Source organism: Peromyscus leucopus, chromosome X (genome assembly GCF_004664715.2).
Source record: "Peromyscus leucopus breed LL Stock chromosome X, UCI_PerLeu_2.1, whole genome shotgun sequence".
NCBI lineage: Eukaryota > Metazoa > Chordata > Mammalia > Rodentia > Cricetidae > Peromyscus > Peromyscus leucopus.
This window is the reverse complement of record NC_051083.1, coordinates 3,252,663-3,275,876: the sequence shown is the minus strand read 5'-3', so window position 1 is coordinate 3,275,876 and position 23,214 is coordinate 3,252,663. Positions and strand designations below refer to the sequence as shown.

At 58.5% G+C, this 23,214-nt stretch overlaps 2 protein-coding genes across 2 annotated transcripts; one reads left to right on the top strand and one right to left on the bottom strand.

The window, feature by feature from the left end:
• Positions 1–642: 642 nt before the first annotated feature.
• LOC114689076 (steryl-sulfatase-like) lies at positions 643–11,224 on the top strand. The gene is given in 13 exon segments (XM_037199230.1): positions 643–2,717; positions 3,038–3,159; positions 4,168–4,285; positions 4,617–4,621; positions 5,430–5,853; positions 6,425–6,561; positions 8,038–8,175; positions 8,952–9,068; positions 9,071–9,113; positions 9,759–9,880; positions 10,841–10,951; positions 10,954–11,162; positions 11,165–11,224. Coding segments are annotated over 13 exon segments (2,205 nt in total). The 5' UTR covers positions 643–2,118.
• A 2,991-nt stretch (positions 11,225–14,215) lies between these two features.
• LOC119086683 lies at positions 14,216–22,134 on the bottom strand. The gene is made up of 10 exons (XM_037199229.1): positions 22,101–22,134; positions 17,913–18,063; positions 17,636–17,870; positions 17,164–17,345; positions 16,184–16,365; positions 15,766–15,860; positions 15,488–15,622; positions 15,138–15,203; positions 14,710–14,871; positions 14,216–14,445 (listed from the first exon to the last, which is right to left on the bottom strand). The coding sequence occupies exons 1-10, from the start codon at positions 22,132–22,134 to the stop codon at positions 14,314–14,316; spliced, it is 1,374 nt and encodes a 457-aa protein (XP_037055124.1). The 3' UTR covers positions 14,216–14,313.
• Between the last annotated feature and the right edge of the window lie 1,080 nt (positions 22,135–23,214).

Genomic DNA, 23,214 nt, shown 5'->3' with positions numbered 1-23,214 from the left:
CCCGGGCGTGCACGGTGATTCCGGGGCGGGGGGGGTTCCGGGGTCACGCACAGGGTCACCGAGGGGTCACGGGGAGCCCGCGATGACCCCCTGACCCCGCACTGACCCCGCTCTGACCCGCACGCCGGGCGGTGACGTCACCGGGAGGGACCGAGCACGCGGGGTACTGGGTGGGCGGAGGGGCGGGGCCTCAGGGGCGCGGGGCAGGACGGGAAATAAAAACCCCGGGGGGACCCGGGAGCCGCGGACGCTGAGACCCGGGAGCACCGAGCGCGGTGAGTGCTGGGTAAGGGGGGGGGCGGGGTCAGCGGGTCGCCGCGGGGTCGGGGGTGAGCGCCGTGACCTCCCGTGACCCCGCCGTGACCCCGCCTCTGACCCCAGGGTGGTTTTTTTCCCCCTTATTTTGGCCCTTAGCATGATCTTAGCATGTTGTGGGTGGGCGGGGTCGCCGCGGGGGTCACTAAGGGGTCGGGGGTGAGCGGGGGCGGCGCCCTGACCTCCCTGTGACCCCCGTGTGACCCCCAGAGGCCCCGACCCCGACCCCAGGGTGTTTTTTTTCCCCTTTATTTCTGTCCTTAGCATGTGCTTGGCATGTTGCGGGCGCCAGGGTCACCCAAGGGTCACCATGGGGTCAGGGCCAGCCCCGTGACCTCGCCGTGAACTTCCCTGACCTCCCGGTGACCCCCGCCCGAGGCCCCGCCCCCGTTTTTTGGCCCTTTCTTCTGCCCTTAGCATGTTTTTAACATGTTCGGGGGGGTGGGCGGGGTCACCGTGGAGTCCGGGGTGGTGGGGGGCGGCGCCCTGACCCCGCCATGACCCCTCCTGCCCTCACCGTGACCCCCGCCCGAGGCTCTACCCCTGTTTGTTTACCTCGCTTAGTGTGTGCTTAGCATGTTTTTACCATGTGCGGGGGTCTGGGAGTCACCAAGGGGTCAGAGCGCTAAGCACACGCTAAGCACACGCTAAGAACATGTTAAGTATTGACGGTGCTGCGCGCTCAGTCCGCGCTGGGTGCTGCGGGCCAGGGATTCCCTGAGTGCGACACGCTACGTCCTCACGCAGAACGCGTGACGCCGACCCGCGCGGTGCTGCACGCGAAGCACACGCTAAGAACACGCTAAGGGCTGACTCCGTGCTGCTCGCTCGGGGCCGAGTGCTGCGCGCTGAGTCCTCCTCGCTCGCTCCGTGCTCGGTGCTGGTGAAGTCCCCGGTGAGCACCCGGTGCTGGGTCCACGCTAAGAACATGCTAAGAACACGCTAAGTACACGCTAAGCCCCTAGCGTGCTTCCTAGCGACTGGGGAGTGACTTATGGTCCCGCTCTTAGTCCGCGGTGTCTGTCAAATTGGTTTCCTAGCAATGGGGGAGGGACTTCCGGTCCCGCTCTTAGTCCGCGGTGTCTGTCAAATTGGTTTCCTAGCAATGGGGGAGGGACTTCCGGTCCCGCTCTTGGTCCGTGGTGTCTATCAAATTGGTTTCCCAGCGACCAGGGAGGGACTTCCGGTCCCACTCTTGGTCTTGGGTGTCTATGGAATTGGTTTCCTAGGAATTGGGGAGTGACTTCCGGTCCCGCTCTGAGTCCGTGGTGTCTATCAAATTGGTTTCCTAGCCATTGGGGAGGGACTTCCGGTCCCGCTCTTGGTCCCTGGATGTCAATCAAATTGGTTTCCTAGATATGGGGGAGGGACTTCCGGTCCCGCTCTTGGTCCTGGGTGTCTATCAAATTGGTTTCCTAGCGACTGGGGAGGGACTTCCGGTCCCGCTCTTGGTCCCTGGGTATCTATCGAATTGGTTTCCTAGCCATTGGGGAGGGACTTCCGGTCCCACTATTGGTCCTGGGTGTCTATCAAATTGGTTACCTAGCAATTCGGGAGGGACTTCCGGTCCCTCTCTTGGTCCCGTGGTGTCTGTCAAATTGGTTTCCTAGCCATGGGGGAGGGACTTCCGGTCCCGCTCTTGGTCCGTAGATGTCTATCAAATTGGTTTCCTAGACATTGGGGAGGGACTTCCGGTCCCGCTCTTGGTCCCTGGATGTCTATCAAATTGGTTTCCTAGCCATTGGGGAGGGACTTCCGGTCCCGCTCTTGGTCCTGGGTGTCTATCAAATTGGTTTCCTAGCCATGGGGGAGGGACTTCCGGTCTCATTCTTGGTCGTGGTTGTCTGTCATATTGGTTTCCTAGCAATTGTGGAGGGACTTCCGGTCCCGCTCTTGGTCCCTGTTGTCTGTCAAATTGGTTTCCTAGCCATTGGGGATGGACTTCCGGTCCTACTCTTAGTCATGTGTGTCCATCACGAGGGTTTCCTAGCGACCAGGGAGGGACTTCCGGTCCCGCTCTTGGTCCCTGGATGTTTATCAAATTGGTTTCCTAGCCATTGGGGAGGGACTTCCGGTCCTACTCTTAGTCATGTGTGTCCATCACGAGGGTTTCCTAGCGACCGGGGAGGGACTTCCGGTCCACGTCCTGAATGGTTTGTCCGTCACGAGCGTGTCCTAGCGACCGGGGCGGGACTTCCGGGTTTACACGCTAACCTCACGCTAACCCCGCCCCCCGCAGGACCATGTGGCTCCTCCCCTGCTGCTGCTGCTGCTCCTCCCCCCGGAGGCCCCGCCCCCGCCGCCGCCGCAGGCCCCGCCCCCCCGAGGCCCAACTTCGTGCTCATCATGGCCGACGACCTGGGCATCGGCGACCCCGGCTGCTACGGCAACACGACGCTCAGGTGACCCCCGACCCCGACCCCGGGTCACGACCCCGGGTCACGACCCCGACCCAGCCCCCGGGTCACGGCACACATGTTACATGTGTGATCTCTGATCCAAACCCGTGACCTCTGGACCCGGGACCGTGACCCCTGACCCGAAACCTGAACCCAGGGGCCGACCCGTGACCCCCGACCCCAGACCCGGGACCCAGAACCCCCGAACCCCGGGTCCCACACGCGTGTCACACGCGTGTTTTCGGGTCCCGGACCCCCAACCCGACCCCCCGTGACCCCACATGACCCCCGTGACCTCACATGACCTCGTGTGACCCCCCCAGGACCCCGAACATCGACCGCCTGGCCCGCGAGGGGGTGAAGCTGACGCAGCACCTGGCGGCCGCGCCCCTGTGCACGCCGAGCCGCGCGGCCTTCCTGACGGGGCGCTACCCCGTGCGCTCGGGTGCGTGTGTGCATGTTGTTAGCGTGTTGGTGTGTGTGAGCGTGTCGGTAGCGTGTTTTTGGCATGTTGTTTAGCATGTTGTTAGCATGTTAGTGTGTTTTTAGTGTGTCGGTAGCGTGTGTGAGTGCGCTAGCGTGTTGTTAGCGTGTTGTTGAGTGTTGTTAGCATGTGTTAGCATGTTTTGGCATGTTTTTGGCGTGTGTTAGCGTGTCCTTGGCGCGTGTGTTGGCCTGGGATGCCGTGTGAGCGCGTGGGGGTCGCCCGGGGGGGGCGGTGGGGAGCCCGGTCACGTGTCGGAGAGCCGGATCCTGCGTGTGAGCGCGCGTGTGTTCTCATGTTATAGCATGTGAGTGTGTCAGTGGCGTGTGTTAGCGTGTTCTTGGCGTGTGAGCGCGTGTGCGAGCCTGGGGCCCGCCCCGGGGGGTGCGGGGGACGGGCGTGGGTGACCCCGTGTGACCCCAGTCTGACCTCACGTGACCCCTGCGCCCCCGTGTGACCCCGTGTGATGGTTTTTTTGACCCCTGTGTGACCTCCCATCATCCCCATGACCCCTCTGTGACCCCGTTATGACCCCGCTGACCCCCATGTGACTCTTGCTGACCCCTGGCTGTCCCTGTGACCCCCATAACCCCACCCCTGACCCCAGTGTGACCCTGCTGACCCTCCAATGACCCCCGCTGACCCCCCTGACCCCCCCGTGACCCCCAATTGACCCCATGTGACCCTCCCTGACCCCTCTGACCCCCCACCGTGACCCCGGTTTGACCCCCGTGTGACCCCCGCTGACCCCCCCGACCCCTCGCTGACCCCCAATTGACCCCATGTGACCCTCCCTGACCCCTCTGACCCCCCTGACCCCCGCTGACCTCCGCTGACCCCCTGACCCCCCGTGACCCCCAATTGACCCCATGTGACCCCCGCTGACCCCCCGACCCCACCGTGACCCCGGTCTGACCCCGTGACCCCCGCTGACCCCCACCGTGACCCCCGTGACCCCCGCGCCCCCAGGCATGGCGTCGCACAACCGCGTGGGCGTGCTGCTCTTCGCGGCCTCCTCGGGCGGCCTCCCCCCCGGCGAGGTCACCATCGCGCGGCTGCTGCAGGAGCGCGGCTACGCCACGGGCTCGTGGGTGAGTGGCGGGTCGGGGGGGGGTCGCGGGGGGTCACCCGGGGTCAGGGGGTCGGGGGTCACCCAGGGGGTCTGGGGACTCCACCCCGGGACCTGGGATCGGCACCATCCCAACTCCCCCTGCGATTTTATGGCTGGTGGTGAGTGGCGGGGTCACGGGGGGTCACAGGGGTCAACCGGGGGCAGGGGGCGGGGCCGTGGGCGGGGTCACAGGGGGTGGGGCGGGGTCGGGGCCGGGCAGGGGTCAGGGCCGGGGAGAAAGGGGCGGGGTTCGGAAAATGCAGCGGGCGTGGCCCGGGGAAAAAGGGCGGGGCTGGGGCGGAGTCAGGATCGGTGGGCGGGGTCATGGGATAAAGGGGCGTGGCCGGGGTCCAGCGGGCGTGGCCCGGGGAAAAAGGGCGGGGCCTGGGCTCGGGGGCGGGGTCGGGGGCTTTGGGGGGCGGAGTCCGGGAGAAGGGGCGGGCCAGGGCCGGGGGCGGGGCTCACGTGTATCCGTGACGTCACGTCGGACCCCGCCCGGCCCCGACCCGACCGGCATCGTCCCCACCCCCCACCCCCCACCCCCCCGGGTCACCCTGGGTCATCCTGGGACCCCGAGCGGCACCATTCCCACCCCCCACGCCCTCCTATGACCCCCACTGACCCCCACCTGACCTCCCTCGCCCCCACGGACCCCCCCTTACCCCCCCTAGCGTTATTTTCCGACCCCGACCGGCACCATCCCAACTCCCCACGCCGTTTTTCCGACCCCGACTGTCACCATTCCCACCCCCCGCGCCCTCCTACCGCCCCCGTGACCCCCACCTGACCCCTCTCACCCCCCCACGCCCTTCTATGGCCCCCACCCACCCCCTACCCACAATTTTACGACCCCGACCAGCATCATCCCAACTCCCCACATGATTTTCTGACCCCGACGGTCACCATTCCCACCCCCCACGCCCTCCTACGACCCCCACTGACCCCCACTGACCTCTCCAACCCCCCCCACCCCCCACCCAGCCCCCACCCACAATTTTACGACCCTGACCGGCATCATCCCAACTCCCCACGCCCTTCCATCGCATCCTGGACCCTTGACTGGCATCATTCCCACCCCCACCCCCCCCACTGACCTCCCCACCCCTACCCCCCCGACCAGGCAAGTGGCACCTGGGCCTGAGCTGCCGCCACCGGGCCGACTTCTGCCACCACCCGCTGCGGCACGGGTTCGACTTCTTCCACGGGGCGCCCCTGACCAACCTGCGGGACTGCCGGCCGGGCGCGGGCACCGTCTTCGGCCCCGGGGCCCGCTGGCTGGTCTTCGCCCCGCTGCAGGCCCTGTGCGCGGCGGGGCTGACCCTGGCGCTGCTGCGGGGCCTGGGCCTGGCCCGGGTGCCCCACGCCGCCTTCCTGGCCCTGGCGCTGCTGGCGGGCGCCCTGGCCGCCGCCTTCCTGGCCTTCCTGCGCTACTTCCGGCCCCACAACTGCTTCCTCATGACCGGGTTCGAGGTCACGCAGCAGCCCGCCGCCTACGACCGCCTGGCCCAGCGCCTGGCCGCCCAGGCCGTGGGCTTCCTGGAGAGGTGAGTGAGCGGGGGGTCGGGGGAGGTCAGGGGGGTCGGGGGGGTCAGAGGAGGGGGTCAGGGGTCACGGGGTGGGGTTTGAGGTCATACAGTAGCATTGGGGAGTTGGGATGATGCAAGTCGGGGGTTTTTGGGGTCGAGGGCGGGGTTCGGGGTCACAGAATAGCATTGGGGGGTTGGGATGATGTCAGTCAGGGGTCAGGGGTCGGGTTTGAGGGTTTGGGGGGGTCTGGGTGGGGGTTGAGGTCGTAGAATAACATTGGGGGAGTTGGGATGATGCCGGTTGGGGTCACGGGATGGGTCAGGGTGGGGTTTGGTGGTCGGGGTGGTGGGTGGGGGTCAGAGGACGGGGTCCGGGTCAGGGGGTGGGGCTTGGGGGGTCAGGGGAGGGTTTGAGGTCGTAGGATAACACTGGGGGATTGGGATGATGCCAGTCGGGGTCACGGATGACACGGAAAGGTTGGGATGATGCCGGTCGGGGGTTTTTCGGGGTCGAGCCCGCGACCCCAACCCCTGACCCCTGACCCCCCTGACCCCCGTGACCCCCCTGACCCCCGACCCCGCCCCCCAGGCACGCGCACGCGCCCTTCCTGCTGTTCGTGTCCTTCCTGCACGTGCACACGGCCCACTTCGCGGGCGCCGACTTCGCGCGCCGCAGCCGCCACGGGGCCTACGGGGACGCGGCCGAGGAGATGGACTGGAGCGTGGGTGAGCGGGGTCGGGGGGTCGGGGCGGGGTCGGGGATCGGGGTGACATGTGTGTGTGTTAGCGTGTGTTCGCGTGTAGTTAGCATGTTAGCGCGTGTGTTACCGTGTTAGCGCGTGTGTGTGCGCATACGGGCCCGCTCTGCTGGTGGGTGTCAGTCATGAGGGTTGCCAAGCGACTGGGGAGGGACTTCCGGTCTCGTTTTTGGTCGGGGGTGTCAGTCAGGACAGTTGCCAAGCGACTGGGGAGGGACTTCCGGTCCCGCTCTGGGGTTGGGTGTCAGTCAGGAGGGTTCCCTAGCGACCGGGGAGTGACTTCCGGTCCCGCTCTGGTGTTGGGTGTCAGTCAAGAGGGTTTCCTAGCGACCGGGGAGGGACTTCCGGTCCCGCTCTGGTGTTGGGTGTCACTCAAGAGGGTTTCCTAGCGACTGGGGAGGGACTTCCGGTTCCGCTCTGGTGTTGGGTGTCAGTCAAGAGGGTTTCCTAGCGACCGGGGAGTGACTTCCGGTCCCGCTCTGGTGTTGTCACTCAAGAGGGTTTCCTAGCGACTGGGGAGGGACTTCCGGTCCCGCTCTGGTGTTGGTTGTCAGTTAAGAGGGTTTCCTAGCAATTCAGGAGGGACTTCTGGTCTCGTTCTTGGTCGGGGGTGTCAGTCAAGAGGGTTTCCTAGCGACTGGGGAGGGACTTCCGGTCTTGTTCTTGGTCGGGGGTGTCAGTCAAGAGGGTTTCCTAGCGACTGGGGAGGGACTTCCGGTCCCGCTCTGGGTCCGTGGTGTCTATCAAATTGGTTTCCTAGCGACTGGGGAGGGACTTCCGGTCTTGCACTTGGTCGGGGGTGTCAGTCATGAGGGTTTCCTAGCGACTGGGGAGGGACTTCCGATCCCGCTCTGGGTCCGTGGTGTCTATCAAATTGGTTTCCTAGCGACTGGGGAGGGACTTCGGGTCCTGCTCTTGGTCCTGGGTGCCTGTCAAATTGGATTCCTAGCAATTTGGGAGGGACTTCCGGTCCCATTCCTGGTCCGTGGTGTCTGTCAAATTGGTTTCCTAGCCATTGGGGAGGGACTTCCGGTCCCGCTCTGGTCCTGGGTGTCAGTCAAGAGGGTTCCCTAGCGACCAGGGAGGGACTTCCGGTCTCGTTCTTGGTCCTGGGTGTCAGTTAACAGGGTTTCCTAGCGACTAGGGAGGGACTTCCGGTACCACACTTGGTCCCTGGATGTCTGTCAAATTGGTTTCCTAGCAATTTGGGAGGGACTTCCGGTCCTGCTCTTGGTCCGTCGATGTCTATCAAATTTGTTTCCTAGCAATGGGGGCGGGACTTCCGGTCCCGCTCTTGGTCTAGCAACACCTGCGTCCTAGCGTGTTTCTCACATGTATGTGTGTCAGCGTGTGTGAGCGTGTGCGCACGCGTGTGAATGCAAACACCCCGCGCCCCGCCGTCCCCGCTCACACGCGTGTGCCCCACCCCACCCCCCCCCCGCAGGTCAGATCCTGGACGCGCTCGACCGCCTGGGCCTGGCCAACCACACGCTCGTCTACTTCTCGTCCGACCACGGCGCACACGTGGAGGAGGTCACGGCGCGGGGCGAGGTGCACGGCGGCAGCAACGGCATCTTCCGGGGTGAGCGGGGCGCGGGACACGCTTACACACGCTTACACGCGCTTACACGCGCTTACACACGCGCTCACACGCTTACACACGATTACACACGCGCACACGCATGTGCAAGCGTGTGATTCCGTGTGATACTCATGGCATCTGCGGGGTTTTGATAACGGGTGGAGCAGGGTGAGGGTGGGCGGGAGACACGCGTGGGCCCGGTCGACAGGTTTACACGCGCACACGCGTGAGCGACGTGGACAGGTTTACCTATTTGCAAGCGCACATGCGTGTTCACATGATCAAACGTGTTTTTGCGTGCGGGACGAACGCCATGGGCTTGGTAGACCACGGCGAATGATGACACGCACACGCGTGTGCCCGGACACTGATGGACCGCGATGCACCCGTGAGTTCGCCGTGCACACGTGTGGTTCAGATCAGGGTTTCACGAGACGCGTGCGGCGTGCGGGGCCGGTGCCGGTGGCCGCACACGCGTGTGCATGGTCCACAGGTGCATGAATCCATGCGTACACGCGTGTTCTTGTACACACTTGCGAATGATCACGTTTCTCTTGTGTTTTTTCCGTGTTTTTCGCGTTTTTCTCGTGTTTTTTCCGTGTTGCGTGTCCCTCACGCGTGTGGAACTGTCCACCGGTGCACGGATCCATGCGTGCACGCGTGTTCCCACGCACACATGCGTGTGACCCCGTGTTTTTCTCATGTTTTTCACATCTTTCTGTGTTTTTCACGTGTTTTTTCCATGTTCCATGTCCCCCGCACGCGCGCGGCCCCAGGCGGCAAGGCCAACAACTGGGAGGGCGGCATCCGCGTGCCGGGCCTCGTGCGCTTCCCCATGATGCTCCCCGCGGGGTCGGAGGTCGCGGAGCCCACGAGCAACATGGACGTCTTCCCACCGTGGCCGCCCTGGCGGGGGCCGGGCTCCCCCGGACCGGTGAGTGGGAGGGGGGCGGGGCCTAGGGGGCGGGGGGCGGGGCCTCGGGGGGGGCACGCGTGGTCACGCCTGCGGTGACCGGGATTCTGCACACGCGTGTTCTGTTATTTTTATTTTATTTTTGAATTTCATTTCCTGGGTGGGGGCGGGACTTCCTGTGGGCGGGTGGGGTGACGGACAGCACCGTGCGGGACTCCAACCCGGGCACACGTCTGTGCAGCCATCCTGTGAACACGCGTGACTTGGATTTTGCACACGCGTGTTATATTATTTTTATATTTTATTTTTTTTTTTGCCCCTTGGGGGCGGGACTTCCTGTGGGCGGGTCGGTGGGTGCGTGGGGTTGATGGACAGCCCAGTTTTGGACCCCGACACGTGCACATGCGTGTGCGCCCGTCCCGTGAACACGTGTGTCTGGGATTTTGCACACGCGTGTTTTATTATTTTCATTTTTTATTTATTTTTCCTGGGAGGGGGCGGGACTTCCTGTGTCTGGCCTGGATGACTGACAGCTGGAGGGCCTGACTTCCTGTGGGCGGGCTCTCAGGGTGATTGACAGCCGTGCCCGGGACCCCGCCCCGCGCACACGCGTGTGTCCGTGTTTTTCTCATGTTTTCTCTCCCCTCTCCCCGCGGCCCCGCCCCCCCAGGGTGATTGACGGGCGCGACCTGATGCCGCTGCTGCGGGGCCGGACCACGCGGTCGGCGCACGAGTTCCTGTTCCACTACTGCAACGCCTACCTCAACGCCGTGCGCTGGCGGCCGCCCAACGGTGAGAGAACACGCATGCGGGGACACGCCTGGGTCATGCGACACGCTTAAAACATGAAACAAGTCACAGAACACGCTTACAACACGCCTAGGACACGCTTAAATCATGGAACACGCCTAATGGACGCCTCACACATGCTTAGGACACGCTTAAAAATTGCAACAAATCGCCGAACGGTGAGTGCACATGCTTAGGACACGCCTGGGACATGCAACACGCTTGGCACATGCCTGGGACACGCTTAGGACACGCCTAGCACACGCCTCATGCACACACACACTATGTACACGCTTAGGACACGCTTAAATCATGCAGCAAGTCACACAACGTGCTTAGTGCACGCTTTAAACACGCGTAGCACACACTTACACCACGGCATAGTCTTACACACGCCTGGGACACGCTTAGGCCACGGCTCACGGTTATTAAACGCCTAATGCACGCATAACACATGCCTAGGACATGCTTAAAATACGCAACAAATCACACAACATGCTTAGCACGCGTCTAGCACTCACTCACCTCACGCGGTAGGCTTAGAACACGCCCCGCACATGCCTAATACACACACGTGATGTGCTGCTCGCTTATCCATTGCCCACACATGTTTCGGCGTACGTCCATTGGACACGCGTGTTTCATGTGTTGCACGTTGACATGTTACCATGTCACACGCATGTGCGCACGTCCATCCATCAGCCACGCGTGACCACCCACCCCGCCCCGCCCACATAGCGCAAGTTTCCGCCGCCCACGCCTGTTTCACATGTCACACGTGAACATGTCAGCGCGTCACACGCATGGTCGCACGTACAGACATGACACACGCGTGTTTGATGCCTTTTATGTTGACGTGTTACTGTGCCACACGCATGCTCGCATGTCCATGACATGTTCTTAGCGTGTCGCACGCGTGTTACATGTCCTTACCGTGTCACCCCGCCCCGCCCCGCCCCGCAGACACGGCCGTGTGGAAGGCCTTCTTCTTCACGCCCAAGTTCGACCCCGCGGGCGCCAACGGCTGCTTCTCCACGCACGTGTGCTTCTGCCACGGCGACCACGTCACGCGCCACGACCCCCGCTGCTCTTCGACCTCTCGCGCGACCCCGGCGAGCGCCGGCCCCTGACCCCGGCCGCCGAGCCCCGCTACCACGCCGTCATGGCCGCCGTGGCCCGCGCCGTCCGCGCCCACGCCCGCACGCTCGACCCCGCCGTGCCCGACCAGCTCTCGCCCGCCAACCTCGTGTGGAAGCCGTGGCTGCAGCTCTGCTGCCGCTCCGCCCCTCCGCCCTGGCGTGCCACTGCGCGGGCGACGAGGACGGCGGGGCGGGGCGCGGGCGCTGACGGTCGGGGGGTGGGGTCTGGGGGGCCCCGGACACGCGTGGGCCCGGGTCGGACCCGACCCGGGCGAGCGCGGCGCCAAAAAAGCCAAGAACATGCCAAGAACATGCCAAGAACATGCCAAGAACATGCCAATAATATGACAACACAAGTGCAATACGCTTGATATCCGGGGTCGGGGTGCACGCGTGACCAGATGAGACCCCCTGGAGGCCGACGAGGGACCACGGACACGCGTGACTCTGGCCCAGACCCTCCCTGAGCAACTGCGACCCCCAAACACGCCAAGAACTGGACAACATGCGTGCAACACACATGATATCCGGGGTCAGGGTGCACGTGTGGCTGGACTTGACCCTCCCCAGAGGCTGAGGATGGACCTAGGACACGCGTGTTTCTGTCCCCACCCGCCCCCGAGACCACAAACCCAAAATACCCCAGGAACACGCCAAGGATACACCAACACGCGTGCAATATGCGTGATCTCCGGTTGTAAGGTCGCGTGTGTGACAGCATGTGACCCCCCTGGAGGCCGACGAGGGACCACGGACACGCGTGAACCTGGCCCCGACCTTCTCCCAGCGACCACGACCCCAAAACACGCTAATGACACACAAACACGCAAACAAAACGCATAACTGTGCTCGGGTTGCACGCGTGACCTCACGTGAACCCCCCCCCAACCCGTGGAGGACGAGGACGGTGCCCTGCGTCATGCGTGCAACCCCAACCCGCCCACGCCACGCCCACGCGGACGTTTCTGCACACACATGAAGGACGCGTGCGCGCGTGTTACTTTTCTGCACACGCGTGCGCCCCCTGCCGCTGCTGCCGCTGCTTCGCCACACTCAGTGTTTGACATGAAGGACGGGCGCGCGGGACCCCAAGCCCACGCCACGCACACGCGTGACCCGCGCGAGCCCGAGACGAATGTGATCACGGAGACGCGCCTGGACCCCGCGCACACACGCGTGATCGGGGGCTCTGGGGGCCCGGTGTGAGCCCTGACACGTGTGCGTGAACCGACACACGCATGTGAGCCCCGGCCTGGGCGTGGACTCCGCCACACTCGTGCAATTTCCAAGAAACACGCGTGTTGACCCCGGCACACGCGTGTGAACCGCGAGACGCCCGACCCCCGAGCGTGAGCAGACACACGCCTGTGAGCCCCGGCATGCGCGCGTGGACTCCACCACATGCCTGTGAAGTTCCAAAAAACACGCGTGTGGACGAGGAACACGTGTGTCGACCCCGACCCACGCGTGTGAACCGCGAGACGCCCGACCCCCAAGACACACACTTGTGAACCCCCGCGGGGTCAGCGCACGCGCACACGCGTGACCCCCGGGGACCCCTGCCGCCCCCAGCCGCCGTCAGTATTCACATCCATGTCGCCCCTGTGTCCCCCGCGTGCGCACTCACAGCGTCACGTGTGCACACGACCACGCCCAACCCCTGTGTCCCTGTCCACGCGACTCATTTTCACGGGAACACGCGTGTTCTGTGATCCTTCTCCCCCCGTGCGCCCCGTGTCGCCTGCATGTGCACGGCGTGTCCTCGTGCCATGTCCGTGTCCCCGAAATTGAAATTTTGATTTTGAAATTCAATTTTAATTTGCGTTTTAAATTTTCCGTTTTGAGTTTTAAAATTCTTCCCCTTTATTATTTTTCTGTCGATTTTGTTTTAATTTTTTGGTTTTATTTAAAAAATTTCCTTTTGATTTCGTTGCTTTTTTGCTCTATTTATTTTTTTTTCAATTTTAAATTTCAAATTTTTTAATTGGGCCTTTAATTTTTTTCCCTTTATAAAATTTTAAAATTCTTCCATTTTTATTTTATTTCTCCGGTCGATATATTTTTTTATTTTCATTCCTTGTTTTATTTCAAATTTTTTCTTTTTACTTCTTTTTCTGTTTTATTTTCCTTTTCAAAAAAAGAAATTTCGAATTTTTCTCTTGTCAAATTCGAGTTTCCCTTTTCATATTTATTTCACCTCCTCCCACGCCCCGTTATTTATTCCGCCCCCCGCCCTCCGCGTCCCCCCGCGTCTCCGCCCGCCGCGTGCGTCCCGCCCCCTATTTATTCCCCCGGAAAAAAACAAAACCCCCGTGTGTGAAGGACGAAGAAATGAATCTCAAAAAAAATTTGTGAATTGTGAAAATGTTTCCCCCGCCCCCCCCCCGGCCGCGTTCACGCAGAGCGAGAATAAACGAAGGACCTGGGCTCGAGCGTCTGGTCTTGGGCGAAAAAAAAAAAATTTCCACGGTTTGATTTCTATTCTAGTTCAAATTTTTAATTTTCAAATTTTAATTCTAATTTTAAAATTTTGTTAATTATTTCCCCAGGTTTAAAAAATTTTTTTTAATTTTTTTGTCAATTTTTACGTTGCCTTGTGAGGTTTCAGGGCCACAGAGGGGGGAAAACAGGAAAAAAAAATTTTTTTTTTCCCGATTGTTTGACTTTAATTCTAATTTTAAAATTTTCTAATTTTTTTAAGTTAAATTTTTGAAGGTAAAGAAATTACTTTTCTGATTTTTAAAATTTTTCTAATTTGTTTTCAATTTTGTCACGTTGCCTTGTAAGGTTTCAGGGACACAGAGGGCGGGGGGCAAAAAAAATTAAAACAAATAAATGAAGAAAAATTAAAGTAAAACAAAATTTTTGAGAAAAAACTTAAAAAATTTCAAATTTGAATTGAAAAACTATTTTGGGGAGGAAAAAATTTAATTTTTTAAATTTCAATCCCATGCTCGGTGTCCTTGTCTCCCGCGTGGCGCGGGGGACTCAGCCGCCAGCACCCCAGGCGGCGAGGAGGACTCAGCGAGGAAAAAATAACACGGACCACGCGGCAGGCGAATTTCAAAATTTTCCAAAATTCGGAGGAAGAAAAAAAAAACAAATTTGAAATTTGAAATTTTCGAAATTTCCAAATGAAATTTTTTTATTTCACAACTGAAGACAGAAAAAGGCGACGCTGTCAATCAATCCCCGCACAGGAAGTCCCGCCTCCCCCCCCGCCGATCACGCGTGCCGTGACCACGCGCGAACTCACACGCGTGACCGTGTCCGTGTCCGCGCACACGCGTGTTGTGATCACGGGGCCCAGCCCTCGCGCAGCAGGAAGCGCGCGGCGTCCCGGAAGCCGGCGCGGGCCTGGGCCTCGAGCGCGGGGCGCGGGGGCGGGAAGAGCGCGTGGCGCAGGCGCCGCAGGTTGGACGCGGAGAGCTGGGGGGCGGAAAACACGCGTGGTCACGGGAAAACACGCGTGTGCGGGGCGGGGGGTCACGCATGTGTCATGTGTGTCGCAGAGAGGGGGTGGGTGGACGGGAAGTGGGTGGGGGCGGGACAGGAAGTCAGGTGTGTCACAGGAAGTCATGGGCTACAAACAGGAAGTCACACGCGTGTGCACGACCGGAAGTCACGCGCATCATGTGAAAACACGCGTGTTGCATGTCACGTGTCCCGTGCCCCCCCCTCCCGCGCACTCACCGCCACCTCCAGGTTGCTCACGCGCACACGTGGGCCCCAACCCCACGGCCCGGGGTCCCGGGGCGACACGACGGCGCCGCCGCAGAACGGGGACACGGACACGGCGCGGCCCAGGCCAGGGGGCACGGGGAGGGCGTTGGAGAGGGCGCCGTCGGCCCAGGCCTGCGGGGGAGGGGCACACGCGTGTGAGCACGGGACACAGGAAATGGAACATGGGACCCGGAACACATAACATGTGATTGTGCAACACGTGACAAACGTGTAACATGAAACACGTGACGACGCCCGTGCACACGCGTGTGAACATGGGACACAGAACACCGAACACACGACATAAAACATGGGACACGCGATGGTGCAACATGGAACGTGCGTGTGACACGGAACATGTGAACCCGCCCCACCCCGCTCCACGCGCCCCCGCCTACCTCGCCCTCGAACTCCACGGCCTCGAATCCGGCGAACACGGGGACGAAGCAGCTGGCGAGCAGGACCTGGGGGGTGTGGGAGAACACGGGACGACACGCATGTGCGAAACCCACGGCCGCCGAGGCCACGCGTGACATCCACAAACGCATGAGTCCAGGTCACACGCGTGTGCGCGGTGTCGGCGCGACGGACGGGGCCCAGTGGGGGCCGAAACACACGCGTGTGTCACTCCACACTGCGCACACGTGTGTCGTGGCATGTCAGGACGTTTTTTACTCTGTGAAGCGTGTTTTCGTGCACAGCCCCTCACCCCGACACCCTACCCCCGATTCCCGACCCCCGCGCTCACCCGCACCAGGTCCTCCCGCGTGGCGAACGCCGACACCAGGCGGTTCCCGCCGCCCTGCGCGCGCGTGACGGACACGTGGAGCCGCCCCTGGGCCCGGGCGTGCGCGTCGGGGGGAGGAGCCGCTCCACGCCGGCCCTGGGTCGCGGGTCACGCGGATCAGTGTGACGTCACACACACGTGACGTCACACGCGCGTGATGTCACTCACACATGTGACGTCATGCGAACACATGACATCACGCACGCGTGTCACACCCGCCGCCCACGCCCCAAGCTCACCTCAGCCGGGCCAGGAGGTCGAACCCCGGGGTCGCGACCCCCAGCGGCCGCCGCCGCGCGTCCTCGGCGAGGTCGAGGGCGAACCGCGTGCAGAGCTGCGGGGGGGAAAAACACGCGTGTGCGTGCGCACACGGGTCCCGTGATCCCCGCTCCAGGCGCCACCCCGAACCCCAGGTCCATGTGACACGCGACACGCATGATGTATGACGTAGGCGTGACGCACATGTGACCGTTTCCCGTGCACACACGTGTGGAAACCCTGGGGTCACGTGACTCCACCCTGGGTGCAGCCACCCCACGCCCCAGGGCAATGTCACATGTGACACGCGTGACGCACACGCGACCCATGTTGAAGGCATGAACTCGTGTGATCGTTTCTTCTGCACACGCGTGTGCAAACCCCGCCCCCCACGCTCACCTCCAGCCTCTCGGGCGCCGTCACCAGCGCCGCGGCCACCAGGGCCCCGGCCGAGGCCCCCGCGACCCCCGCGACCTCGCGCAGCAGCCGTGACCCGCACACACGCAACGCGCGCGCCGCGCCCAGGTGGTAGAGGCCCAGGAAGCCGGCGGCCGAGAAGGAGAGGCGCACGGGGGCCATGGCTGCGTGGGGGGGGAGGGACACGCGTGTCAGGGCCGCGCACACGCGTGTGACCCGAACACGTCCCTGCACACGCGTGGGCCGGGAAATCGAGCGCCCGCGTGCGGCCAGGCGGGGATCACACGCGTGTGTGTTCGCGTGAGCGAGGTCACGCGTGTGCCAGGGCGCTGGGGACTCGCGCGTGCACGCGTGACACACGTGCGTGTCATGCAATCAATGCACACGCGTGTCAGCGACGCACACGTGCGTGTGCCGTGGCCACGAGGGACCGTGGGGCGCGGGGATCGCGCGCGTGAGCGTGTTGGAGGTCACGCGTGTGCAGGGGAACCAGGGACACGCGTGTGCGCACATGCAAAACACACGCGTGACCTTGCACACGCATGACCCAAAAATTAAAAAAAAAAACACCACGCGTGAGACTCGCACACGCGTGACCCGTGACCTTTGCACACGCGTGTGCAATTTGCACGCGTGACCCCAAAAATAAAAATTAAAAAACCGGAAACCTCGAACCCGGGTCACGCGTGACGCGTGTTTCCCGCCCCTTAAACCCGACCCGGGACCCCGGGGGACCTCGTGACCCCGTGACCCCGAACCAAGAGTGACGTGCGCCGCCCTCCCGGTGCCGCTTCCGGCCTCCCCGGAGCGACTTCCGGCCCGCGTCCTTTTTCCCGCCTCCGCTGGGGTTTAAAAAAAAGAATCGGACCGGAAGTGCCCCGGGTGACGGGCAGCGCAGCGACTCGGCCGGAAGTCCCGCCCCACACCACACTTTCCAAATCGCTAGGACCCCGGGGACTCACGTGGGGAATCTGGGAGAAGCCGCTTCCGGTGTCGGCGCCGTCACTTCCGGTCCGCGACCTTTTTCCCGCCGCTCGGGTCGGAAAAGAAGAAAAAAAAATGAATGGGACCGGAAGTGCCCCGCTTGACTGGCAGCGCCGAGGCCCACCCGGAAGTCCCGCCCCACTCCGCCCTTTCCAAACCCCTGGATCCCGGGGACTCACTTGGGGGACCTAGGAGAAGCCGCTTCCGGTGTCTGCGCGGTCACTTCCGGCCCGCGACCTTTTTCCTGCCGCTAGCTTAGAAAAAAAATATAATCGGACCGGAAGTGACTTCCGGTGTCTGCGGAGTCACTTCTGGGACCCGCGACCTTTTTCGCGCGCTCGAAAAATAAGTCACGGCTTTACGAACGGAAGTCCCCAGTGATCGACCCTCCAGGCCGCAAGTCCCGCCCCACACCGCGCTTTCCAAATCCCTCGGACCCCGAGGACTCACATGGGGGACCGAGGAGAAGCCGCTTCCGGTGTCTGCGCAGTCACTTCCGGTTCGCGACTTTTTTCGCGCGCTCGGGTTGAAAAATAAGTCACGGTGCGTGTGTGTGGGGGGGAGCCGGAAGTCCCCAGTGATGGGCAGCCCAGCCCGCTCGGAAATCACGCCCCTAGAACGGACCCCCGCGTCTCCCGGGGCGGCAGCGGCCACTTCCGGTTTCCCTGACGGCGGACGCCGGAAGCTGCGATTGTAGGGAGGGGCGGGGCCGCGGCATGTCACTCACCCCGTCCGGTTCTCCGGGTCCCGCGCGGTGACTCGCCCCAGAAGGCCCCGCGCGCGGCCATGGCTGCGGCGCCTCTCTGTGACGTCACAAGCGGGCGCCGCCCTGTTGTGTTCTCCGTTTTTACGCCGCCGCCGACGGCCCGACTTCCGCCCTGCGAAGGGCAGCGGCGTCGTGCGTAAGATGGCGGCGCGTCCGCCATTTTAGAGGAATTTTTTTTTTTTCTTTTTTTTTCTTTCTCTCTCTGGGGTCCTGGGCGGCGGCGGCGGTGACGTCAGTGGGGGCGGGGCCTCAGCGGTGCGGGTGACGTCGCCCCGGGTCGGCCACGCCCCCCGTGCGGGGGATAAACGAGGCGGGGCCGTGTGAGTGACATGAGATGCTTGGGGGCGGGACTGCGGAATTTTGAAAAAAATTTTTTTTTTTAATATTTTAGGAAATTTCAACTTTTTTCTAATTTTGAATTTTTGGTTTTAAATTTTCACCATTGGCCGAGAAAAAGTCGGGATGTGTGTAATTGTAAATTTTAAATTATTTCAATTTTTCAATCCTTATAATTTTATTATCTTGATATTAATTTTATTTATTCATCAAAATTAATAAAATGGAAAATTTAAACGAATAAAAAATATAGAATAAATTAAAATCTCCAAAATTATTTATTAAAAGATTATTAAATTAATAAAAATTTATGACATCAATGAATTAAAATGAATAACAAATTATTTTCCGTTTTTTTTTATCTTTGCCGGTTCAAATCCATGCCGATGGGGAAAAAAAATACATAGAAATTTTATGTCCAAACCCCACTCCGGACTCGACCTAAGATGCAGCGTCGACTGTAATTTCCATGAAATTTCGTAAAATTTTTAAATTCTAATTTCGGCGTTCCTTCAATTTTACAACTTTTCACAGGGCCCGGTGGGGAAATCACAAGACATTCGCGCCCGTGGCGTGGTTTTCAGCCTTTGTGAAGCTTTCCTGTCTGCACACGTGGTCACGCGCGCGTGTGCACAGCTGAGAACTCAAAAAAGTAAATTTTTTTTTCACCATGAGTTTTTCGCAAAATAAATTCAAAAAAAAAAATTTGAGAATAGAAATTCCCCACTCGGCGATTTTTTTTTTTGTTTTTCTCCAGAACCATTTTCTTTATTTTGAAATTTTTACTCAAAATTTTATCACAATTTCAAAATTTCACCTCCCCCTGCCCCCCGAACAAACACCACTATTTTTTTTTAAATAATTGTCCAGCACCCATGGGACCCACGCACAGGGAAACCAGAAATTAGGGGAAAAAAATTAAAATTAAAAATTTCACCCCCAACAAAAAAAATCCAACAATTTGACAAAAAAATCACAAAACAAAATTTTCTTAGTTCAAATCCATTTTCAATTTAAATTTCCAATCTCAAGTCCGAATCCCCAAAATTCACTCAATTTTGCCAATTTTACATTCGAAATTTCCCAAGGGGTGGCTTTCCTGGACAGGCCCTATGATGGACAGATCGCCAGGACCCTCCCACCATGACGTCACCCGTGTGTCCTTGGCCCCCGATGTCCAGGGCGAACCTGGCCCCAGCCAGAGTGACATGTGATGGTGGGGGGTGGGGTGGCATAGGTTTTATTTTTCATGAATTTTCTTGAAAATTTTTAAATTTGAAATTTTACATTTCTCCCCTTTTTTAAAACGTTTCTCGGTTTTATTTTTTTTTTTCACACAGGAAATTCTCAGAGCCTAAAAAATAGAAGAGAATTTTAAACTGTTGTGAAATGTTTCCTCCCTGACATGAGACCGCACGCGTGTGCACAGCGGAGAATAAATTTTTTTTTCACAACAGTTTTTTGACAAATTCATATTTTTCCCCAAAAATCGACGTTAACCATATTTTTTTTTATTTTGAATTTTTTACTCAAATTCAAAATTTTTTCACAGTTTCAAATTTTCCGCCCACACGAAGACATCGCCACGGTTCCCGGTGCTGGGCGGGGCCTGTGAGGAAGCCTGAGGCCTGGTGGGAAATCCTTTGTCACCAAGGTCCCTGGGGGTGGGCGTGGCACGGTACTATTGGGCGGAGTTTGCTTAGTGGGCGGGGCCTCCTGGGGTTGGCGGGGCCTCCAAGTGGGTGTGGCCTGCGGTTGCGTGTGATGATTTTTAGTGATTGTTGAGCACACACGTGACCCCCACACACACGCGTGTTTTCAGCGCCCACGTGACCCACACACACGGAATCCACAAAGTAGGGATGTAATTATTTTTAATTATTATTATTGTTGTTGTTGTTTATTTCCTTAAATGTAAAATTTAAAATCAACCGACCACGCTTAAATTACTAGGGAATTTCAAAAAAAAATTAAAATTCCAAATTTCACACGCGGTGAGAACCGGACGAACAAATCCCGGACGTGTTTAATAAAAAATCACAGACAAACTTAATTTTTAATTGAAATCCAAATGTTCAAATTTCAATTTAAATTTCCTGAAATTCAAGCCCTTCCAAGATTTCCCTGCAATTCTCAAAATATTGATTTCACAAAACAATTTTTTTGTCTAATTTTCCAGGGGGTGGGTGGGGCTTCCTGGACGCACCCCGTGATGGACAGGTCACCAGGCCCCACCCACAATGTCGTCACCCCCACCCGCACCCGAGTTCCCATGTGTCCCGCGTCGGTGTCACGTGACCCGGGTCAGCCCACCCGCAGGACGATGCCGGGGGCGGGGCCGGGAATTTCTTTTCTATGAAATTTCAAATTTTTTCAATTTGAAATTTTTATTTCTATTTTGAATTTTTTCGGAGCCCAACGTCTGAGTGGCGGTTTTTCCCACCCCCGGCCTTGGCGCACATGGACCGATGAAAAGTCGGGATTTTTTTTTCAATTTGAAATTTTAGATTCATGATTAAGTTTTGATTATTTCAATTTTTAAAAAATTAAAATTCTATTATTTTATGATCATGAAATTCATTTTATTCTTTCTATTAAATCCGACAAAATCAACAAATTTAAATGAATGTGATTTCATTCATTTAAATTTGTTGATTTTAAATCTATAAAATTAAAAAACAAAATTTAATGAAATTAAAGAATTAAAATTAATAAATATTATCAATCATTTGGTGTTAAAAAATTATTTTAATATTTGAAAAGTTTTTTACTTTAACCGTGAAAACAAAATTGACCGCAGTTTAAATCCACGCAGGCGGGCGAAAAAAAATTAAAAAAAAAAATCAGAGTCCGGACTCGACCTGACATTCAACGAAGTTTTTAATTTCCATGAAATTTCTTAAAATTTTTAATTGTTTTTTTCTAAATGATAATTTCGGAAGAAATTCTGAGAGGCTAAGGAATGATGGCGTCCGTGGCGTGATTTTTTACCCTTACACGTGATCGTGCGCGTGTGCACAGCGGAGAACTAAAAAACAAAATTTTTGTGTCACAATGAATTTTTTGCAAATTATTTTTTTTTTTCGGGGTAGGGGAGACCGAAAAACATGGAAAAAGAAATTCCCTCGACCCAGAATTGTTCTCCTTCTCAACGACGCCGCGTGAAAAAAATCAACGTCAACGACACACAAACCGCCAGACTGATTTTTATTTAGAATTTTTTACTGAAATTCACGAAATTTTTTGAAATTTTCCGTTCAAAATTTCACCAAAATTTTCACAATTTCCAAGTTTCCCCTTCCCCGCCCTGAAAAATGATCACACACGTCCCGGGAATAATGTTTTTAATAATTGTTAAGCACACACGTGACCGCCGCACACGCGTGTTCCCGGTGCCCACGTCTCTGACCCACACGGAAGCCACAAAGTAGGGATTTAATTATTTTTAATTATTATTGTTATCAAATTCCCGGGAAAGTTTGAAAATATTTTAAATTCAAAATTTCACATGTGGCGAGACCTTGAGGAATGAATCCCGGACTTTTTTAAAAAATAACAGAGAAAATTTTTTGAGTTCAAATTCATCTTTAAAGTAAATTAAATTCAAATTTCCAATTTCAAAACTAAAATCCCCAGAATTCACGCAATTTTCCAAATTTTAATTTCGAAATTTGAAATTGTTTTAAAAAATTTTATTTTCTCCAAGTCTCCACGGATGAAAAAAACCCCGGGGGTTGGGTGGGCGGGGCTTCTTGGACACGCGCCACGTGATGGACAGGTCGCCGGGCCACGCCCCCAGTCACATCACCCCACCCGCACCCTGCTGCTGTGAGTCCCGCTCCGACATCACGCGTGTCACGTGTGTCCCGTGTCGGCGTCACATGACCCGGGTCCGACCTCTGCTGGGGCTCCGGGTCGGGGCGAAGCTGTCACAGGACGGAGCGTGTGAGGACCGAGCGTGGCACGGGGAGCGTGACACTGGGACGGCGTGAGCAGAGCGTGGCACGAGGACGAGCGTGAGGACGAGCGTGAGCACTGAGGACGGGGAGCACTGAGGACGAGCGTGAGCACTGAGGACGAGCGTGAGCACCGAGGCGAGCGTGGCATGAGGCCGAGCGTGAGCACTGAGGACGAGCGTGAGCATGGAGGGGGGGAGGAGGCGTGAGCCGAGCGTGAGCATGGGACCGGCGGGTGGGGGGGGGGGGGGGGGGAGGGGGGGGGGGGGGGGGGAGCGGAGCTGAGGACCGAGCGTGAGCACTGAGGACCGAGCGTGAGCACTGTGAGCACCTGAGCTGAGCGTGAGCACTGAGGACCGAGCGTGAGCACTGAGGACCGAGCGTGAGCACTGAGGACCGAGCGTGAGCACTGAGGACGAGGGGCATGAGGCGAGCGTGAGCACTGAGGACCGAGCGTGAGCACTGAGGACCGAGCGTGGTGGGGGTGAGCACTGAGGGGGGGGGAGGACCGAGCGTGAGCACGGGGGGTGAGCGGGACGGCGGAGGCGGGTGAGCACTGAGGAGAGCGTGAGCACTGAGGACCGGAGCGTGGAGGCGTGAGCACTGAGGACCGAGCGTGGAGCGACGGAGGAGGCCGAGCGTGAGCACTGAGGAGGGGGGGGGGGGGGAGGACCGAGCGTGAGCACTGAGGAGCGTGAGCAGGCGAGGGAGCCGAGCCGAGCGTGAGCACTGAGGACCGAGCGTGAGCACTGAGAACCGAGCGTGAGCACTGAGGACCGAGCGTGAGGACTGAGGACCGAGCGTGAGCACTGAGGACCGAGCGTGAGCACTGAGGACCGAGCGTGAGCACTGAGGACCGAGCGTGAGCACTGAGGACCGAGCGTGAGCACTGAGGACCGAGCGTGAGGACCGAGCGTGAGCACTGAGGACCGAGCGTGAGCACTGAGGACCGAGCGTGAGCACTGAGCACC